Source organism: Octodon degus, unplaced genomic scaffold, assembly GCF_000260255.1.
Source record: "Octodon degus isolate 3935 unplaced genomic scaffold, OctDeg1.0 scaffold00003, whole genome shotgun sequence".
NCBI classification, from domain to species: Eukaryota; Metazoa; Chordata; class Mammalia; order Rodentia; family Octodontidae; genus Octodon; species Octodon degus.
This window is the reverse complement of record NW_004524579.1, coordinates 32,087,653-32,111,075: the sequence shown is the minus strand read 5'-3', so window position 1 is coordinate 32,111,075 and position 23,423 is coordinate 32,087,653. Positions and strand designations below refer to the sequence as shown.

At 36.4% G+C, this 23,423-nt stretch overlaps 1 protein-coding gene across 1 annotated transcript in view; it reads left to right on the top strand.

The window, feature by feature from the left end:
* The window catches only part of Mbd2 (methyl-CpG binding domain protein 2), a 70,482-nt gene that overhangs the window by 36,331 nt on the left and 10,728 nt on the right, over positions 1–23,423 (top strand). Inside the window, exons 4-6 of the mRNA XM_004623728.2 lie at positions 951–1,088; positions 19,807–19,897; positions 21,231–21,408. Coding sequence (XP_004623785.1) covers positions 951–1,088; positions 19,807–19,897; positions 21,231–21,408 — 407 coding nt within the window. The remainder of the gene's footprint in view (positions 1–950; positions 1,089–19,806; positions 19,898–21,230; positions 21,409–23,423) is intronic.

Genomic DNA, 23,423 nt, shown 5'->3' with positions numbered 1-23,423 from the left:
TATATGCAGTGTATTATTTGTTGAAACTGTACTTCCGATTTGATTTGAAACTGTCTCATTGCTATATGTTTATCAATAAAACTGTAGAGAAAAAAAAAAAAAACAAACAATTGTTTTATACTAAAAAGGAAATTCATGTGATTAAAAAGGAAATTAACTTAATGTGATTTTATGTAATCCTGACCTCTTGACTGGTGGTTAGGTTAATGCTCAAAAATATTTAATCTCAATATTTTTTATATTTTCAGAGTATAGAAATTATTGCTATCTTGTTTATTGTCCTTAACATTCATTCTTTTTCTAACCCACACATATTTGGTCATATAAAAATCTTTTTTTTTTTTTTTTTTTTTTTTTTGTGGTACTGGGGATTGAACTCAGGACTCTGTGCTTGCCAGGCAAGCTCTTATTACCCTGAGCTATCTCCCTGGCCCCTAAAAATCTTTAGTACTTTGTTTAATTAATTAAAATTTTGTGCAGAGAATTTTCTTACATTTAAAAATACATATTTGTTATGAGCCAAATTTCTTACCTAATGAAGTTTTATTTTTTTAATTTTTTTTTTTTTTTAAATTTAGGACACTCTACAGGGTCTTCAGGGTCTCATTACATAGATCAGAATCATAGTGATTCTCCTGTTTTCAGCCTCCCAAATGCTGGGATTACAGGTGTGCACCACCATGCCCAATCTCAGTTGCCATCTCGGTGAACTCCAGGAGCAGGGCCGACACAGCATGCTGGGGATCTAACCCCGGCCACTGTGCTCTGTCTAAGCAGGCACTTTAGTTCGCTGAGCTATCAGGCCCTATGAAGTGTTTTAAAATGTATTTCTAAAGTATTTAAAATGCTGTGATACTGAGAATTTTGAATAATCTGATTTAAAGTAATATTGAGTTAAATCATTTAATTATGTTTACATATAATACTAATGAAAACACTTGTATTTACAGGGTAAACCAGATTTGAATACAACGTTGCCGATTAGACAAACAGCATCAATTTTCAAACAACCAGTAACCAAAGTTACAAACCATCCTAGTAATAAAGTGAAATCAGACCCACAACGAATGAATGAACAACCACGTCAGGTAAGGATCGAATTCATCCTCCAAATGTATTTTTCAGAAAATTCTGGTACAGTATTTTTTATTAGACAGAGTTCACGTGTATTCTGGTTAAAGTGGAACATATTTGGAAATAAAACTTTTGTGTCATAGACTGTTAACATGAATGCTGGAGAATAATTATAGTAATATAAAATTTAGGTAAAATGTTTTGAGAACATTTAAAAGTTAATTAAAAATGAATAATTAAAATGGACTATAATTTCATACTTTTTGTGTTATACTAATATATATTTGGTTCTGCTAATCACACTCTTCAAAATTATCTTCTTAGGGGTAGTATCTTGTAGAAGGATAAAGCCTGTTTGTTGCTTAGTTAAAAAATATTTTCTTTTTGGAAGCCTTTTTTTTTTGGATTCTGATTTATTTCGTGAAATCTGTCCCACCCCTTTTCGAAAACAGAATTAGATAAACATTATCAATGATAGTTTATTGTCCTCTGACTTTCATTTTTGAATAAATGCAATTTATTTTTCTCTTTCTTTGTTTCAAGCTGAATTTCACCGTAGTCTTTTCTTAGGAGAAAGATATTATCTGAAAGGCCTCCCTACTGCTTAAAATAATGCCATACAGCCAGATGAGGGAGACTTGAAGATGCTACCCTTCCATGTGCTATTGCTTATTCACTCCCTGATTGTGACCAAAAGCTTAGGTGCTTAATGAAGTTCTAGTAACTATTGGGTGAGGGAGCTGAGGGAGAAACAGCTGCGCGTTTTTCCCCTCTCCTGTCTCTGCCTCCTCCCACAGGATTGGAAACACAGGTTTACCTCAGCTTGCTTTCCTGTTCCCCTTCAGATATCTCACTCCACCTTTTCATTTGAATTTGGTTTTCACTAGTCCTTCAAGTGTTTCATCTCCAGACTTCATAAAGGAGTGGGCCAAAACTTTCAGACAGTTGCTCTAGAAGAAACTACTTAAAGAAATTCAGTTCCCACATCCTCTGTAGTGTTTTTTCCTCTTCAGGTGAGCCAGGAAAACAGAAGATATTTGGAGCCACATTGGATCAGCATCTTGCTATAGATGTCTCAAGATTTGAAGTTCTAAACTTGCTTTACTGTTGGTCCCCAAGAGATTCAACAGGGGCCATGTAAGTGTATCACATCCAATATAAAAGATGCGTACCTGCATGTGCCTTTAGGCTCTTACCAGCACGTAGGGTTTCTTTGGGCCATTCAACTTTCTATGTGAGGCTTTTCCCTTCTATTTTACTATGCACTCAGGATAGTCACAAAACTGCTGGTAGTTTTAGCATATTCATTATAGCAGGAAAGGGATTCTGCCATTCTGAACTTTGGCCACCTTGTTAAACCATTCCCTGGCTGTGTTCTTTCTTAGATACTGTCTAAAGTCTTCAACTTCTTGTCCTTTGGCTTTTTGTGGTTTAATAATCATTTCCTCACAAGGATTTTTATTAATTGAAATTTTCTGAAGTATGTAATTGGGTAAAATAGTTTGCATCAAAAATCCTAAAAGATAAAGGTAGAATATAATCTTTAATAACACCATTCCACATTGGAAATTTGATTTGTCTTACTGAGAACAGATAGCATTTAGTAGCTTATCCTCATCTTTTCTTTGCCAAATCATTCTCAGTGTTGTCTGCACACCCAAGTGTTTTGTTTAAAGAACAATTTCTTAGAACATTTTGGGTTATTTTAATTTTGTTTTCTTCACCTAAATCCAGAGGGTTTTTTTTTTTTTTTTTTTTTTTTTTTTTTTTTTAAATAGTAACTATACTGAATATGTAGTTGTCTGTAGAGATACTGGTAACCTGAAATTTAAAAACTGAATAGGACTAGGTGCTGCTTGTTTTTTGGAATGTTGAAGTTTTGAGTTATCCTTCTTCTATTATGGTTTTTGAGATGATTCTAAAGTAAAAACTGTGTGGCACAAAGGTAAAGCCCCTTCCCTTCCCTCTCTCACTGAAAACCTTAATGTCATTTTAACTCAGCTCTTTTGAGGGTTTATTCCTCCTTTTAGCTTGCATAAAACAGGTGTTAAAATTATATAGTAGCTTACTTCTCCTGAAACATGGTCTGTTTTTCACTCTATTCCTACTTAATTTGACAATATTTACTGGATACTTTTGATTAATCATACTGAGACCTTTTAGGGGTCTTTTCCTTTTCATTGTTTTCAACAGTAGAGTTGAGGTAATATTTGACTATTGTGTTAGTTGTAGAATTCCAAACTGTAGGCTGTGCATTTGTCAAATACAGGAGAGATTTAAAGAGACAGTTTTTAAATTAGTATTTTAAAAAGTATGATTTGTAACCTTGACTATTCTAGTTTAGATTTAGGTTTGTTGGCAAAGGACAGATGGTAGTTTTAATTGTATTTTTACATATATAAGGTAGATGACTGCTGCCCAACCATTACTGAGTAGTAGTTGACAGAATACACATGAACAAATATGCTCCTTCCAACTCTGCTGCTCCTCACTTCATTAAACTAAACTATATTGATAATATAAATTGCATATTCAATGTGGTAAAGTTATATTTTATTCAGTAAATGAATTAGACAATAAAGGTTCTGTTCTTTGAAGTTCTTATAGATAACATTTTTTCTTTGACCATATCACATTATTACAGTAAGATATCTAAGTCAGTGGTAATTTTTTAAAGAATGTTGAGGGTTTTTTTTTTTTTTTTTTTTTTTTTTTTATTGAACTCAGGACCCTGCACTTTCCAGGCAAATGCTTCTTCTACTGAGCTGTCTCCCCAACCCTGAGTGTTGAGTTTTAAAGCCTAGAGTTGGGATTATATGTTTGGATTTTAATCTAAGCTCTACCTTCAATAGATTTGAAATGATTAATTTTGGTGAAAAATCTGTCATAAAATTTAGTAATTCTGTTTTATGAAACAAACATTCCATGCTGATATGGCAGGGTAGTATGAATCCTGTAAAATATGTATGAATTTCTAGTGTATTGATTGACTTAATAGCTTTGAAAGTACAAATTAAGGGGCCGAGGAGATGGCTCAGTGGAATAAGTGCTTCCATGGCAAGTGCAAGGCCTGAGTTCAATCCTTGGTTCTGCCAAAAAAAAAAAAAGAAAAAAAAAAAAAAAAGAAAAGAAAAAAAATAGAAGTACAATTTAATGTATGAAAAAAGTTACATTAAATAACTCAGTACAGCATTCAATAGTGATTTCTGCATGTAATTAAAATTGTAAACAATAGAAAAAAGTATAAAGCCTGTTTATGATGGTGAACAAGCTAGGTATTTATATATAGTGTCAACATATTTTGTACAGTTTTTCATTATATTGTAAAGAAACCTGGAATGAGGTGGCAGACAGTCTGCCAACTTATCATGACAAACAGCAATATCACCGAAATGTCTTTTTTAAACCACATGCTTAAAACCTATCCCAAGATCCTTTTTAGTCTTAGTGATTTGTTGGTAAGGGAATCTTTCCTAATTTATGTCTCTCAGTATGTAAAGAACTCACATTTCTAATTCTTACTTCTTTAATAGTGTCATCTTTGATACTTCCAGGTCTCTTGTCTTTTATCCTCACATTGAAGAAATTTCATCTTCTACTTACCACATTTTCATTTTAATTATTAAATTATAGGATGGTAGGTTTTCAGGGTTTTTGATACTTTATGAATATTCCATTTTTTTTTACAATATTCTTTTTTTTTTTTTTTTAAGGCGGAACCGGGGATTGAACTCAAATCCTTGCGTTTGCCTTTCTATCGCTTATCCTACTGAGCCATCTCCCCAGCCCCAATATTCATTTTTTTTGTAGAAGTCAACATGTAAAGCCAGTATAGGAGCACCCGTGAATCTTTAGTTTGTTTTGTTTTTCCTAGTCCTTCTTCCAAGGAATGTTAAACTTTCTTTTGCTCCCTCCCCAAAGTCAGCCCTTTCTTCTAGAATGAATATTTTAATAAAATATATTGGAAGACACTTTCCAGATAAAAGATGTTTTAAAATTATATGCACTTTAAAGATACTGTGTGAAAACTTAAAAATATTTTAATATTTAGTTATAATATAGAAAATTATTATTCATTTCAGGCGTTCTAGTAACATTTAGTTTTTAAACTCTGACAGTTATATCTACTGTAGTCTCATACTATTTTTATGATTAAGAAATACATTAATAAAAAGAAATCAAACATAGAGTGCCATGGCAGAAAAATTGCCTATTTGAGTAGAAAAAAAATAGATGATGTGTGTACGCTAAAGCCTTGCTCTGTATCACACTCCCTAAAGTGCCAAGTAAATGCTCCAGACAGGTGCTATAGATGCTCATAAAGAGGGCACTTACTGTGGCTCGGAGGTTTGGGGCAAACTTCAGAATTGAGATGTATGCTGGACTTTGAAGATTAACTGGGATTTAGGAAAACAAACAGGAGAGAAAGAACATTCCAGCCTTTGCAAAGCTATTACTTGGGAATAAGTAAGAATGGGGAGACAAATTGGGTGGAAGTAAGGATGTTTATGGGAAATAATTGTAACTAAGAGTAGTCATGTGCATGTTTCCTTAAATGCCAGACTTTACAACTTTTTAACATTTTATCTTTTGCTTTTTTTCATAATAAATTTGGAGTAGAAAAAAAACAAGTCATTTGGAATAGATGGTCTTTATCTCAACCTGATAAAAGCCATCTATGATAAATCAATAGCCAACATCATACTAAATGGACAAAAACTAAAGCCTTCACTTTAAAATCAGGAACAAGACAAAGATATCCACTGTCACCCTTCCTATTCAATATAGTTCTGGAAACATTAGCCAGAGCAATTAGAGAAAAGAGAAATAAAAGGCATAATAATTGGAAAGGAATAAGTGAAATTATTATTTGCAGATGACATGATACTGTACATAGAAGACCCAAAGACTCCGTGAGACTTATAGATTTAGAAATCAAATTCAGTAGCATAGCAGGACACAAAGTCAACATTCAAAATTCAGTAGCATTTCTGTACACAGACAACAAACACATGGAGAGAAATTATGGAAACCACACCTTTCACAATAACATCCCCCAAAATGAAATACTTAGGAATCAGTCTAACAAGGGAAGTAAAAAAATTTATACAGTGAAAATTACAGTACTCTGAAAAAAGAGATGGAAGACAATTTCAAAAAATGGAAAGATATCCTTTGCTTCTGGATACGAAGAACCAACATGAAAATGGCCATACTTTCCAAATTGTTATACAGAGTCAGGGCAATCCTGATTAAAATACCATTAGTGTACCTCCCAGACCCAGAGAAAACATTCCTAAAATTCATCTGGAAGCAGAGGAAACTTAACAAAAACAATCCTGGGCAACTAAGGAAAGGCAAGAGACATTAAAACCCCTGTCTTGAAATTATACTATAAACCTACTGTGATAAAATCAGCATGGTACTGGCAAAAAGACCCCCCCCCCAAACCAAAAAACAGACCTAAGGGTCAATGGAACAGATTAGAAGATCCAGACATAACTGTGCACATACTTGACTACCTTATCTTTGACAAAGGGACCAAACATGTTCACTGGAAGAAAGATAGCCTCTTTAATGAATGGTGCTGGAAAACTGGCTTTCTGCATGCTGAAGACTAAAATTCACAGTTTTATGTAATTTGTGTCTATAATTTTTCAGTTAACTGTATTGTATATGATGCCAGCACTTGCATATTGTGCTAGCTTATGATTTACTTAAATATTTCACTATTAGATACAACAGTTCAGTGAGTTTCTTTATGTGTGTAAGTTTCTTTATATATTTTACTATATTTCTTTGGGTTATAGTCCCAGAAATACATACAATTATTATAGATATTTATGATTTTTGATATACACCATCAAACAGATTTCCAAAGAGTTGTATCAGATTAAAAGATCATCAAGTTATATCCATTCGTTTTAGCTTACCTTCTATGTATTGTATATTATCAAAACATTTTTGTAATTGAATATTTTATAAAGGTATTTCATTTTAAATGTATATTTGAATACTTGTAAAATTGAACAGACTGAGACATTCGTGTTTAATTTTATAAATAAGAAATGTTTAGAAGATTTTGAACCAGTATGTGGCTTATTTATTACCCCTTTGAACTGGATTGTGACATCTGTGCTATTGAAACGTTCCCTTTTATCTTCTCAGACACTTTACCCCGTACAATAAGTCAACTACTTTTTATTCTCAGCTTCAAAGAAGGCTGGCTTTTTCCCTAAAGCACTGCAATATTTTAAGGTCTTACCTGTCTCAAAAAACAACAACAACAACAACAACAAAAAAACCCCCTCACTTTAATCCATATTGCTTTTTAAAATTTGTTTTCTTTTCCCTTTGTAGTGCAACATCTTATTATGTGTGTGCACATTTAGTACTTTATCTCTCACTCAGTTTTTATATTTCCTCTTTTTTTTTTTTTTTGAACCGGGGATTGAACTCAGGCCCTTGCATTGCCAAGGAAGTGCTTATTCCACTGAGCCATCTCCCCAGCCCCAGTTTTTATATTTCTGAAGTATAACTTTTATTCTTACGTTACTACTGAAATTGTTCAATCCAGATTAGTGATCATCATGGCTCAATTGACAGGACTATGTTCAGTCCTTAAGTCACTTGAGCTGCTTTTGTATTAGGTACTGTGACTCCTACTACCTCCCTGAAGTACAGCACCATCTTTTCGGGGGTGACATGGTATTTTCTTGGTTTTCTTCATTATTTGTTTTTTTCTCAACTCCTCTGTTAAGTTCTTTGTTCTGTAGATTTTTACATATTTGAGGTTTCCTAGGATATGTTATGCATCCTTTTCTGTTTGCAGCCCTTCCATGGATTTCATTCTTCCTCAAAGCATCAGTTACCCACCTGCGTGTTAATGATTCCCATGCCTGCGTCTTGAGCTTGATGCAGTTCACCTATTAAATTTTCCCTTGGAAATGTTACCAGTGCCCCTCCTTTATTTTTCAGCATCCTGTCGTACCTGCTCTGTTTGCTTTATTTCTGAAAAAGCATCCCTTTTCAATACCTTGTTTGGGCCTAAACCTGAGAATCTTTGAATTTTCTAACTTCTAGTCAGTCAACAAGTCCTATTAACCCTACCTTCTGAATGTTCCTTTGCTCCATCCTTACACATCGTGAGCATCATTTTATTTCCTGTTTCTGTCCTTTCTCCTCTCCATTACTTCTTAATACACAAGAAGTGCTTCTGACATGGAAATCTGGTAGTATTCTGTTGAAAGCCCTTGATGCTTCTGTTGGTTTTAAGATCAAGTGAGAACACCTTAGGATGACTTACCAAGAAGACCTTCTTTATTTCTGTGCTTTCCTGACTGGCCTCACTTAATTTGTAATATTTGTACCAGTATGTGTATCACCTATTGATTTTCATCAAAGTACTCCCCCTTACAATGAACACATTTATCCAATCATTCTTGTCACTTCCTAAAACAATACTGGCAACTCTCTTTCATCACTTTAGTTGTACTGTTGTGCTTTTTATTTTTATTTTTTATTTAGTACAGAGACTACAGGGTCTCACTACACAACTCGGACTTGTAATGATCCTGTTTTCAGCCTCCCAAGTGCTGGGATTATGGGCATGCACCACCACACCCCATCTCAATTGCTGTCTCAGCATGCCCCCGGGGTGGGGCTAGCACTGCATGCTGGGGATCAAACCTGGTCCCAACGTCTGTCTAAGCAGGCACTTTAGTCTGCTGAGCTATCTGGCTGGCTCATGTTGTACTTGTCTTGATTTCCTTAATCAGTTCATAATTTTCACAGTCATTTTGTTGGGAAAAGCCAGAAATTGCATGATGCTAGGTACAATGAATATGATGGATGAGGACACATCATAATGATGTTTTACAATCCTTTCTTCTTGCTGTGCTTAGCTGCATTTATTATATTTTTGATTATACCTCCTAAGAACACTCACCAAAGAGGATTTACAGAACTGCTTCAAAAAGTAGCAATAATGATGGGATAAGTATTCCCAAAGTAACCAGGAGTATTTTGAGGGCGATTTGTAGTAATGTGTCTATTATTGCAATATGTTTTTAAAAATTTAAATATTCATGTATTTTGATTACATCTTCTATATTGTTGGATACATTATAAATATTATGTAAGCAAAGAAGTGAGACCTGCATTCTGCCCTATGGAACTTTCAATCTTATAAGGAGGGTAGATACTGAACAGATGATTCTGAGTATACTGACAAGTGATAAATACATGAAAAGAGAATAAACATAATTATGTCCCTATATGAACTTCTATACCCATAAAAAATACTACAACCTTTCTATGGGAATAGCACATGAAGGAGACACTGTGAATGAGTCCATGGTCAATGACAATGATGTAAGATAATTGTACTTTTTAGGTATTTGAGAAGAGTAGTTAGAAAGCATTCATGGCAAAATTGAGACAACCGCAGCAAAGGTTTACTGCTACTTCATCTTCAACAGCCCTGACTTTTGTTTTCTACTCCATTCCTCTGTCCTCTTTAGTCCAAGTCATTATTGTTTGCTTCAACAAGAGATTGCAGTGTAAATATGCAGCCACATAAATCAGTGTTTGCTCTGCATCATGATTTTCTGGTCATTATTTAGCCCTTTCCATCTAGGACGCCATGACAAAACAAGGGGTTTTTCGTATTTAACCTTTATGTTTGTAGGCCATGGTCTAAGTCATATTTTCTAACCATAACTAGAGAACTGAAATGCTATATTTTGTTGATTTGAAATAGAGGAATTTTAAATCTAAATAGTGAATGCTTTCTGGGCAGAAACATCGTCCTTCATCTGGATAGCTTTAAGCTGTTGTTTGGCAGATTTAACTTTTTTAAGTCAGTGAAAATAAACTACTTTCTGGATTTTGCTTTAGTCTACAAGTATGTGGCAAAATCCTATTATTAATGAATTAATTTAATAGACTTGGGAATTGAATGCAGGACCTGGCTAGGCAAGCTCTCTGCCACTGAGCTGTATTTCCAGCTCCTATTCTTTATTGTATTAAATTTAGTAAATGTGTCTTAAAAATAAGATAGTCTTTGAATTTATGTAATCGGAACAAAAAAAATTCTGAACAACTTGATAAAATTTTTATTTTCAAAGACTTTTCTTATATATTTTTTTGATAGCTTGTAATAGATATGACAGGTACTAGTACTTCTAGTTCACTGGTGAAAACATACTCAAGAGGCTAGATGATTTGCCTAATATAACAAATTATTTAAATGGCTGAGCCAGGACCAGAGCACTTAGCTGCGAGGCCAGAACTCCATCATGCTGTGTGTAGCCCCTTGGTTGAGCCACAGATTCTTCCCACAGATAGGTGAGTGCAAGCTATGACTTAATGTCTGCGCTGTGTTGCTAGATGCTGAGTTGGCAAGTGTGTTAGCCTGATGTTCTTCACAGTTGTGAAAAATGTGCAGAGTAAAACTCAATAATGTTTTTAGAGTAACTTCACTTTTTCTATTTTATAGAAAACTAATACTTTTGTTACATACTTTAAAAGATATATCACATCTTTTGCTTTTAAACATTTTTGATTCAAAAGGAAAAAAATGCTTATAATCATTTTTCTTTGCTAATTACTATTAGGTGTTCTGCTTTGTGGCTTAACAGTAGTGGAAACTGCCAGCGTATCCAGAAAACCACCATAAAAAGCGAAGTCCTCTTATGAGTCGGTATTGGGTGTGGTAACCTTGGGCAAGGTCAGAGTTAATGTAGCAGTTGGGTCAGAGTCTGAATTAGAAAGGAAGGAATGGGGAGTAAAGAAGTGAGACCAGTCTTTCCTCTTGTAGGAGGGAGATAGACATGGTTTGAGACAGAAACACCATGAATTGAGGTTGTCCTATTTAGTGTACTTGTCGTTTCAAGGGAAGAAGCCCAAGAAAGGAAGGGGAAAGATGGGACTGTGACAAAAGTTGGACAAAATGATAAGACAAGCTCAGGAGGAGGAAGAGATTAAGAATATGGGGAAGGGGACAACCTCAAGGCAGCAGGATTATTATTTCTTTGAGGGAAGGTGACACCTGAGGTGGAGGGAGGACATTCATAGGACTTCTGATTGGTGTTTCTAGGCTGATCCTGCGGTAGAGACCTCCTAAAATCTGTACAGTTGGACATTTTCTAGATGCTGAACCCTTGCCTCCTCTGTAATAGACACTTTGTAACATAATGGGTGTAATAGAAAATCCATGCATCAGATATTCAGCCGTAAGGAGTGTCTGAATTATTAACAGTACTTATTGTTTATCGTCTGTCAGAAAATACATTGCATTTCAACTTTTAAGATAAATGTTTCTCCCAATTCTGCTTTTTTCTGCTCTCTGATTGACTGGTGCACCTCACCATCTACTCCCTGATTCCATAGTTGTCATTGAACAGAGAGGCACCCAATGTGGGCTAATCTCACAAAATCCAGAAATGAGGAGCCCAGGATAGGGTCTCTCCGAAGCAGAGAGAACAGCATCCTGCAGTGTTGGCGTACGCCCCAGAGGGCTGTCCCCACTGCTTCTCTCTGAGATCTGGGCCTCTGTCCCACCTTTCCATGTCTGTCTCTCTCTGGATCAGCATTTCTTTTTTATTTTGCGGAACTGGGGATTGAACTCAGGCCCTTGAGCTTGCCAGGCAAGCACTTATTCCACTGAGCCATCTCCCTGGCCCCCTGGACCACCATTTCTTAATCTGAACCAACTTTACTTTATATTTGACAATGTCCAGAGACATTTTTAGTTGTTACCACTGGGAGGTGCCATTGGCATTTAATAAGTGCAGCTCAAAGATGCTGCAAACTACTGACTCAAGATGCCAGTAAGCCAGGAAAGAGATACCTTTGGAAGTGGTTAGGGCATTGTTTTTTCCTTCTTAATTTGTGGCAGCACAGAGATGCAGTCTGTAGTCCTCGATTCTCTCCTACTCTATTCTTGAAACAAACTCAGAGTACTTTTGAGGTTTTTCTGAGCTTTACTATCATCACAACATGAGAACAGATAGACTAAAAATAACAAGAAAATTATAGTTTGGCAAATCTTAATTAAAAGCTGCCCACTTTATCCACTGGACTTGAACTAGAACAAACTTCTGGTGTTCTTCAATCCATTCTTCCAGAGATGGTTTTTCTGTCCTCAGAGCTTCTCTCCTTTCAGCCTCACCACCCAGCTGTGCAAAGCCTTGAGGCTCTTCCCAGTAAGAAATGGCAGGGAGGAAAATTCCTTGTGTTCTTTTAATGAGCATTTAGGAGAGGGTTCCCTTTGTTCCAGCCAGGACTAGTTTGTGTTGCTTTCCTTGTTGAGGAAATTCACAGGATGAGATTATATTACATCATTTTCCTAAGGTCTGCTGCTCAGCCCAGGGGCTCCTTTATTCTTTCTCTTACCTTTGCCCTATTCCACCATCACCTGGCAGGCACTTACATGACCTTCTCAGTTACAGTAGGCCTGGTTCTTTGAAGAACCCCTCAATTAGAAGGTTTCCATGCTTGGTTTAACTTCTGTTGTCTCTTGAAATTCTTAATACAACTTGAATAAAGAACCTCACAGTCCCCCGTGACCTTGCCTATAGGATGCTATTGTGAGTGTTCTAAAACTCTTCCTCTTTCTTCTCTTTTAAGCACACCACCTATCAGGGTTGGTTAGTAGTATTTTGTTATCCTTACCAAAGTAGAGTAATAGGAATCTCCAGCTGAGAGAGAGGAGCAGATTCATATGCATGTACTCTGACTTTTCAGTTGCTAGTGTCTTTCAGAGTTTTTTGTTTATATTTACTAATTTTACTAAAGTGACTACTTATTTATTTGTTGTATTGTATGATCCATAGTGTGCTACAACATGTAGAAATCTGTAAAAATAGAATTCTGTATCGGGTATGTTCAGATGTTTATAAATTGTCCACATTTGATTTCTATAATGCTTTGATATTACTTTATTTTCCAGTTCTGTAGAGTAGGAAACTATATAGAGTTTAAGTTAGCTGTTCATAAAGCTAGTGATAAAGTAGGAATCTAAATGTTGGTTTCTGCCAGTTTGTGACCATGGCATGGCACCAAAGCTTGGATGATTGACTTGGAGTCAGTGTCCAATCCATGCACCAAGAGGCCTAGAGGGGCTACAGTCAGTGCCGAGACTCCTCAGTTTGAGAAAGTTTCAAACAACAGCTCTGAAGTGAAGCCTGTTGATAGAATCAAGAAGCAAGAATCAAAGAAAGAAGAAAGGGCAGAGAATCCTGTGAGGGAAAAACATAGGACCTGAGGAAGGGCTGGTAAATGACTTGACTGAATTAAATGAGAGAGGGGTAAGGGGAAAATGGCTTGAACATTCCCTTCTTAAGGCAATGCATTTTGATCCTACTATGACTTGTGGCCCAGTAGACTGCCTTTAAATGTTTAATCATGTATTCTGGGAGGTTTTAAGCTTGTGACTTGAAAAGCCCCTTATCTCTGCATATCCATCTCATACATACTGCTGGCCAGTGCCCCTACATAGATTGGTCTGAATTTAAGGCCCAGTCTCATTCACTGTCACTCAGAAATTAGAAATTCTTATCTGTAGAGTTGACTCTCAAGTTGAGGTCATGATTAAACATGAAAGATTGGCATCTTTATTCCTGGTGAGTTTTTAAACTACTAAACAGATACATCAATGCTTTTTTAAATGGAATGTAATGGTGGCTGAAAGTAGTGTTGGTATAATGGGTACAGATGATTCACAGAGTGGTCATGGCAACTAATGTTACTGCAACTTACAGCAGTACTCAAAGCCTTCAGTAACATAGACTTAGTAAATCAGTCCTTTCACCCTCATCTTATGAAGCACTTTTCACACATATTGTTATTGTCATTTATCTAGAAGTATTTTCTTAGAGATCTCAATCTTTAATTTTCATCTACTGAATGAAATTTTGGCATGCTGTGCAGTTGACATTTTCATTGGGAGCTAAGAAATGTAACTTGTAGAAAATATATATAAAACCATTTTGGAGGGTTTAGCCTATGAATTACCTCCACTTACAGTTTGATATCTCCTTAAAACGCTGTACTAGTTTTAGCTGAATATATCACCAGCCTCGCCTCTTACTCTGCAACAGGAGAAGGCAGGCATCAGGCACCCGTTATCTAGGATTGCCAAGTTATGCAATATTTATTACTTAGTGACAAAGTTAGGGTTTGAACACAGCTTCCTGAAATAGTTATACTTATCCTGAAGTGCATTAACAATAACTTCATAGTTTCTTAGCATGTATCGATCTGTCAAGAGCCTTTGATTTGATAGCAGCAGGACTGTTTAATCATCTAGCAGCTCCACCAACTAGTTGTGTAACCCTTAAGTTACTTAGCCTCTCCAGGCTTCAATTTCTTTCCCTGTAATAGGAATAATAATTACTTTTCCAAACTGCTGTAGGAAAAAGTAACTGAATTCCTGTACCTAAATCACTTAGCACTGTAACAGGCCTGTGAGGCAAAAAAAGGCATGGTGGCTAAAGAATAGTTCCTTTTACCTCCCTTCCTCCTGTGTCTTCAGGATAGTTTATGCAGAGTCTAGTCTCACTGGCAGAACCAAACATTGGATAAGTTCTTTCTCTACACTTGAACAATTACATAGTCTTTTAAATAACCTCAATACGTGTCCTTCAGCATTGAAATTATAGTAAAACATATTTCACCCTCCAGTTTTCTTCAAGCAAGAGATCAAATAATATTTTTTAGTCATCTGGCATAGTTAAGATTAAAACTTGGAGAGGTTGGTGATTACCGTTTAATGGTTCTTTCTATCCCACTGCCAGTTTCTCACCCCAAAACAAACAAGGCACTTACACCAGCATCAGAGTAACTCAACGTGCTTATAAAGAAATAAAGCTAGCTACTTAATCCTAGACCTATGGGACTGACTTCCTGAGAATGAAGCTTCAGAATATACATTTAAAATAAGCCACTTTGTTTACTGTTCTATATAAAATCATTAGAGACACTGGCCTTTGCTTACGCTCCTTTCTTGGCTAGAGAGTTTTTCCTCTTCTGTATGCATATGGCATGGTCTTACATATCTTTTAAAGAGTTGTTTCTTTCTAAAAACCTTCCTAGAGTCCCCCAATTTAAGGTTCACTTTGAACCTTTATTATTGCAACCTGCCTTATAGAGTTCAGTTTGCTTTTTGCCAAACAGCAAGTTTCTCTCGGGCAACAGCTGTCTGTTATGCTAACAACCATCTCCAAGTGCCCAGCAAAATAGTTTGCATGTAGTGGGCACTAAAAGAACATTTACTGAATTTGGGTTGATCTTCTAATTACTTTTTCATTATAAACCATTTTCTTCTCACTTCTCCAAAGAGGATAAATGCATTTGGAATACATGTTAATAAAGTTTTTTGTTATTATTAGGGAGGTAGAGGTTAATAATAATAAATATTACCAGCCTCAGTTTAGAACATCAGAATAGGTGCATGTGTGTGCAAATGATTGTGAGGAAGTTGATGGTAGTGTGTGTGTGTGTGGGGGGAGGGGTCCAAGTTTCTTCTTCATCTTCTTGAATATTTTTCATAGGGCCAGTGAACAAATCCCCAAAACCTAAGTTAAATTCACGGCAGTTAAAAGATGAAAATGTTACTGTTGTGTCATGGGTTAGTTTTTCTTTCGGTAAACATTTGCTTGCGCATCTGACCAAAGCAGCAGCTTTTGTCCTCTGGAAAGCTAAGATAGGTAAAGTACATGTAGCTGTGTGTTTTTGGATGTCCTGCAGGACTGAGAGACCTGTGAGGAGAAAAGGTAGGCTGTGAGCTGCAGAAGTAGTTCATAAGTTGCTTTCTCACAAGATGAGTTACCCTCTCTGTGATGCTTTAGGGTGGGACTCTTGTGGTTTTAGATGACTTTTAGTCCCATCATATGTTTTATCCTTAATCAGCTGGTTTGCTAGATAGTGCATGTTGTTGGCAGTGGGAGGCAATGCACATATGAAATCTATATCCAGTAGGAGGGTGACGAAGAGCAGATAGTAAAAGCGCTTAGTGTCTGGTTGCTGGGGATAAGAAAAGGTGTATAATAACAGGACAGTAACACATTCTGAGACCTGCTCCTAATGTTAAATTACAGGAACCCCTTCTGGACCTTGTTGTGGTCTGGAGGAGTCCACATTTGTAATTACAGAGAAAAGTTAATGGAATTCCAGTAAGTAATTCCAATCTACCACTTCCAGTGTAACCCACAGTGAAAATAAAGACACTAAGGTTTATTTGTAGTTGTGGGGACCCAAAGGGGTCCTCAGTCCAGTCAGAACAATGGCTAACCTGAACAATGGCTAGACCAAGGGGCAAACCTGGGTTTTATTAATTTGTGCAAAGGGCAGTGGCTTGGGGATGTGACTGAGAATGGTGGGAAGTACAGAAATGCCATGAGTGGGCTAGAAAGGAGGCAGGCAAGATAGCACCCCTGCGGTGTGCAGAGAAAGAGATACGGAAGGAGTACTCTGTGTAACCCAGTTTGAGGGGGTATCTTGTGTTTTGGGGGTCAGTTCCTCAGCTTTGATATGTAATCCTCATTTCCTGAGATGTCATAGATTCTTTGTCCAGCCTCAGTCTGCTGGCTGGCAGTGTGGCATCGCTAGGCCTAGCTCATGCATACACAGCAGCACCTGGATAGACCTATTTGCATTGCTGAAAGCCAACTGAGGGAGATAAAGAAGTATCCTAGCCAGATCTGAATATATCACTACACAGAAATAGGGCCAGGTTTAGCCAAAATGGAGCCAAACACTGTTCTTTCAAGGAGCACCATCTTGGTGGTCCTCCATATTAAATTATTGGTCTTTTAAGTTTTGTATTTATTGATTACTTCATGTCATACCAGTCAGCAAGATTAAGCCAAGAAAGCCTTTGGATTGGACAGGTAAAATCTAGGAAGCTCTTATACAAGGGACTGTAACTCCCTCCCACCCCAATCCCTGCCTGACTCCTCTGGAGACGCACACAACTTTTCTTCTTTTTTGGCATAGGCATCATTACGTCTTTTCTGCTTCTGAACTCTGGCTGCTGTACTTTTAGCATTGGAGGAACACGTGCAGATTCCATCTGTGTGTATCAGATTGTAGTGGAGGGCTGGTAGATGGCGTGTGGGAGTACTTGATACAATCCAGTCACACAACTGTGTTTCAGTCCAAGATTTATTTTACTAAATTTCCTAATTTTTGTGTTGTTTTTCTTCGTAATGACAAATTTAAAGGTTTAGAATTAAAGAAGATAGGTTCAAAATTACCCTATCTGAAATTGGAGTTTTAGCTGTTAAGTATTACCAGTCATATCTGTCCACAATTTCAATATATACTTATATGTATTTTTTTTTCTTTCTGATCTTGAACTCACTATGTAGATGAAGCTGGCTTTGAACTTGTGATTCTTCTGCCTCAGCCTCTCAAATGCTGGGATTATAAGTGTGCATTACTATCTGTTGGTATCCTCAGGAAATTGCTCCTAATACTTGTACCAAAATCCTCAGATGTACAGATGCTCACGTTTCTTACATAAAATGGTGTATTGTTGGTGTATAATCTATGCACATCGTCTCTTCCACTTTAAATCATATTTAGGTTATTTATAATACTTAAGATAGGCTGGAGAGATAGCTCGGCAGTCTTAAGTGCCTGCCTGGCAAGTGCAAGGACTGGGGTTCAATCCCTGGTACCCCATGCTGTGATGGCCCAGTGCTGTGCTGGCCACTGAAACCGGGCGTGGTGACACATGCTTGTATTCCACGTGCTGGAGAGGCTGAGACAGGAGGATCACTACGAGGCTGAGCTGTGGTGTAAGACCCTGTACCAAATAAATAAACGAATAAACAAACAAGCAAACATTAACAAACACTTAAGACAATATAAATGCTATTCAAGTTTTTATTATACTGTATTATGTAGAGAATAATGACAAGGAATAAAGCTTATCCAGTGTAGTTGCTTAAATCAGTTATATGTAGAACCCACATATACAAACAGATGACTATATGCATGTATATATGTATGTATGTATGCATGATACACACTTACATGTCCATGGGTTTTACATTCATTGACCAGATATTTAACTGTGTTTTGTTTTCTATGGCTATAACATTCAAAACAAAGATATTTCTGTAGCTAAGTGTAAACAGAAAGTCAGCATTTTATGTGGTATTTAGTTATTACATTCATCCAACATCTTTATACACACCATGATTTATATACTCACGCCAGCTTGTTGACCTGTTTATATTGGTCATACTCTACTGATATGTGGGGATAGAATTTGAAGGGGGGTAGAGGAGATGTTTCTGTATACCACAGTCTTTGGAGGACAGTCAAGCATTCTGATATAGGTTCTCCGTGTTAGTATTAAAGTTATCACTATTAAAGTATCACTCTTTTGCCATAGTTATCCATCTCTTCATTTGTCTGGAAGGCAATTTTGTGATATTCTACTTATGTCCAGATGTCAGAACATAAACCCAAGGAGCTATGAGAATAGACTATATTTGCTAAAAGTAAATTCAGTGAACTTTTGCCTACTATATGAGAGGCGCTTTACATAGGTTGCCTTATTTAATCCTCACAGTAATCTGATGGGATAGTCATTGTTCCCTTACTTATAGAAGAACACATTGGAACATCTGAAAAATTTGTAGAACATGTTCAGGGCCACACATTATGTGGGTCCCAATCTAGGCTTTTGGTCTGGTTTTCACGTCTGTCTCATCCTCATGCTGAGTCCAGTGGCTCCCTTTTCAGTTGGTCATACAATGTTTCTGCAGTACCAACTGTGAGCATCCTGGCATTTAGGATTAGAGACAGAAAGACCTGTATAATCTTGTCCTGGAAATCTTTGTCAATAAACATGAAACTGAAGCAAGTTCAAAAAGAAATAAAGCTTGAGTACAGGGACAGTGTCTACCTTCTCCACTTCTACATCCATGGGACAGGTATAGCATATAGTAGGAGCTTAATACATGTATGGCTGATGGATGAGTGAAAATTGGTGAAAGCTAAAGAGGAGAAAGACTAAAGTATAAAATTAGTGTACCATAGAAAAGCATGACTATTGGAGCCAAAATGGTTTGAATAAGCACTTGCGTACCTCAGTAGCCCCCTAAAGCATGAGGCTCCTTTTATTATGCTTACTTTTGCCCAGATCAGTGATCCAGGTTCCTCATAACCAGGAATCCCTGATAACCATGATATCCAGTTTAAAAACTAAGGATGTCCTAAGATGTTTTAGAAAACATGGCTCTTTTTTCTCTTTAAAATATGTTGAAGGGCTAAAATCAGTATCTTAAAAAAAACTCACCCATGTGGTCTTTCCCTACTGATACTGGATAAAGGGGCTACTAAATATTTTTTTTTCTTTTTTTCTGATAAATTTCAACATGAAAATTTCATTACAAATGAATTCTTAAAAAGTCAAATTGTATTTGAGTATCTTATAAAGAACTATTATGTAGTATGTAGCATATAACAACTTATAATACAATGACTAAGTAGATTACATAAAATGACAAAACATTTTTGAGTAATGTCAGTGGAAAGAGTTATGATGTTTTGAAATAATTTGTGTTTGGAATATCATTTAGCTTGTTATAAGGAAAAACTGACAAAATTATAGGAAGCTATTGAAATGATTTAAATTTCATTATTCAACAGCATCGATGCGCTACTTTCTTGTCTCAAGAATGCATCTATTAACAGTGATATTTTGCCTTACAGCTTTTCTGGGAGAAGAGGCTACAAGGACTTAGTGCATCAGATGTAACAGAACAAATTATAAAAACCATGGAACTACCTAAAGGTCTTCAAGGTATTATCTAAGTTTAGTTGAGCAGATATATATCAAGTGCCTTAGTTGGCTCTATAATGATACAAGGCACTGTTAGGTGCTATGGATTTAGATTGATCCCAGGTCTTTACTTTGGTAGAGTCACATGGCTTGCTGGTTGGCATTCCTGTTGTGTTGTAGTAAACTCAGGGCAAATAAGCAAGGGAAACTTGTATGTTGTAGCAATTCTTCCATGTGGTATATGACCTGAGATTTTTTTTTTTTTTCTCTGTAAATATTTTGGCTCTAGATTAGGTTTGCTATCGATTTAACCCATATGTTGTTTTTAGCACTGAGTGCCAATAATCAGGATCTCCCAAACTTCCTGCTTAGAGCAGCATCTAGCTCCAACAATTGTTCTTTATCTTATTTTCTTACTGAAAAAGCAACTAACTGCTTTTCTTCTGCCCATCCTTCCACAAACTGCTGTCTTCAGTAGCACTGGGAACATGCACTTTGGCTCAGCAATAGCCACTGGTGGGATCTAGGGTGGAGAACTCAGTTACCAGTCTACCTGTCAATCATGTGGTAAATTCGAGTCATAAAGAAGCATTGTTTTTCAAGTATTGGAACTTCAGCTTCTAAATCTTGATATATTGTAGATTACTCAAAAATGCTCATATTTCACAGTTAAATTCTTATGCTTTTATATTCTTAGGAATTATTGCTTTAACTAAACAAGTTTAGGACTTTATAAGCGATTCATTTAAATTTTGCTGCGGTATCTCCTGCACGTAGTCAGGGTGTGTAGTTATTCTGCTATCCTGGTATTTTATTAGGCATTTGAAAAAGTTGTTAAAGCTGCAGGTGCAACATGTTTGGACTGAATTCCTAAACAAAGAAGATAAGCATTGAAATAGTAGTAGAAATAATTTTAAAAGTCACCAAGAGAAACTATTCCAAAGAGAAGCAAAGAGTATAAAACACTGGAAATTGCTGGATATGTATGTTAAAGTCATCAAGAGAAGCTATTAATAGGGATGCATAAGTACTGCACCTTTATAAAGGACTTATGCTGTTTAAATAATTGAACTTGCATGAGGACATGTAGCCAGTTTTTCAACAGTTTAAGCTTGTGAAAATGTATTTTAAAGTTTTACTAAAATGTTTAGCTTTTGTGATGATTTATGTTAATTTTCTGTTGTGTAATATCTATTAAGTGGATATTACATTGTCTTTTGCTGATTTGGCTTAGCATAATTTTAAGTAGATGTCAGTTGAACACAACAATACTGCTTATTGTAACTCATGTGAATCTTAGTCTTGCTCAGCACATTTAACATTTTCCTTTAAGTAGTGCTTTTTTTAACTGCAGGAGTTGGTCCAGGTAGCAACGACGAGACCCTTTTATCTGCTGTTGCCAGTGCTTTGCACACAAGCTCTGCACCAATCACAGGACAAGTCTCCGCTGCTGTGGAAAAGAACCCTGCTGTGTGGCTTAACACATCTCAACCCCTCTGCAAAGCTTTCATTGTCACAGATGAAGACATTAGGTAAGCAGTTTAACATGACTTTAAAAGCTTGATTTTGCCTGTGGGCAAACTTTACACTACCCAGTAAGTTCACTGTCCCTTCTAGTGCAGCATAAGTCTGAAATCTCAAAAGATTTAAAATTAGAAACATTTTGAACTCTGACAGGAAGGCACAAGTGAAGCATCCTGTACCACGAAACTTTCTTGCACAAAAGTATCAGAGCTATCATATAAAATTACCCTCATACCTGTGGTATAAGATATATAAATGGGCCAATGAAGTGGAAGACCCAATACTATTATGGACTACTGGACTCTTTTTAGAATATTTTGCTGAGTTTACACACCTATGATATTCAAATAACGGAACTTAACAAAAAAGGGGATACAGATGAATGTCCATTTTGTATCTGTGTATTCAAAATGGTTAGGATAGATATATAGTTACATTCTCTTAATGAATAGAGGGATTTGTTCAAATGGTGTTTGTAAATAGGATATCATGTCCGCATCTTGTACAGCAATTAACCACTGGGAGGAATGTATGCAATGTGTTAATTATTGAAACTGTCCTACCAGTTTGGTTTGAAACTGTCTCATTGCTATTTGTTTCTCAATAAAATTATGGAAAAAAAAGATATATAAATGGGCTTCATGTCCAAGCATACCCCCATTTCTCATTGTGCATGTGCAATGGTTCCAAAATCTGAAAAAAATCAGCAATCCTTTGGTTTCAAGTGGTTCAGATGAATATTCCTCAGTCTGTAAGTGATGACTCCACCAGAACGTTATGGTTTTTTTTAGAGGTTTTCTGAAACCATTGAGGGTGCTATAATCTACTTAATGTAGGAACCAGTTTTAGAAAGTGCGGGCTCATCATGAGCATGTTAAAAGGATGGGCATCAGAACATCGGTTGTGCACACAGCACTCTGCAGTGTGTGTTGCAGTTTGGGTTTCTGAATTTCTGCTGTGGGGACCCCCTTCCACTCAGTCATGTTTTTTGTTATTGCTTCCTTCATTGATTTCTGTACAACTTTCCTCTTAATACAGATGAGAACCATGCTGCTTTAAGCACAGTTGTGTTTTTTCAGTTTAGTTATAATGATGTTTTCTTCACTTCAGTTCAATTTAGAGATTTATCTACCTCTGTTTCACTTTGTTTCAAGTGTTGATTTAAGGAGGCTTAAATCAACGCGCGCGCGCGCGCACACACACACACACACACTAAAGCAAATGAGGAAAGCTAGAGTAAAGAGTACAGCAACAAAGCAGGAGTGAGAGAATATAAGCTGCATCTGTTAACATCTTTTTGTTCTTTTTTTATTTTTTTTCCATAATTTTATTGAGAAATAAATGGCAGTGGGACAGTTTCAAATCAAATTGGTAGGACAGTTCCAATAATTAACACATTGCACACTTCCTAGTGATTATTTGTTATAAAAGATGCAGACATGATATCCTATTTACAAACACTATTAGAACAAATCCCTCTATTCCTTGAATTAAGAGAATGCAGCTATATATTTAGCCTAACCATTTTGGATACACAGATACAAAATGATCATTCATCTATATCCCCTTTTTTTTTTTGTTTAGTTCCATCATTTAAATATTATAGGTGTGTGAACTCAGCAAAATATTCCAAAATAGTCCAGTATTCCATAATAGTATTGGGTCTTCCACATACTTGCCTGGCAATGTCAGAAGTTGTTGACCTGAGTCCCCTACAGCTCAATATAACCGCATGGCTTTTTATTTCCTGTACTTTGTTTTTATACTTTTCTGCTGAATGGTTAAGACCAAGATAAAGCAAGACCTATGTAACAAGAATTGTAGCTATTGGATATGATAAGATCAGTCAAATCCCCTCAGGATTTATCCTGAGACCCTGTACCTCAGATTGTAGATGCTTTGTCAGTGTCAGCCATGTGGATGAATCACGGCCATTGCTTGGCCAATGTGCTCTCTGTGAAAGCCTGAGAGAATGTTTTCTCTCCATGTGACTCTCCTTAGGCACACTCTACATCATCGATCA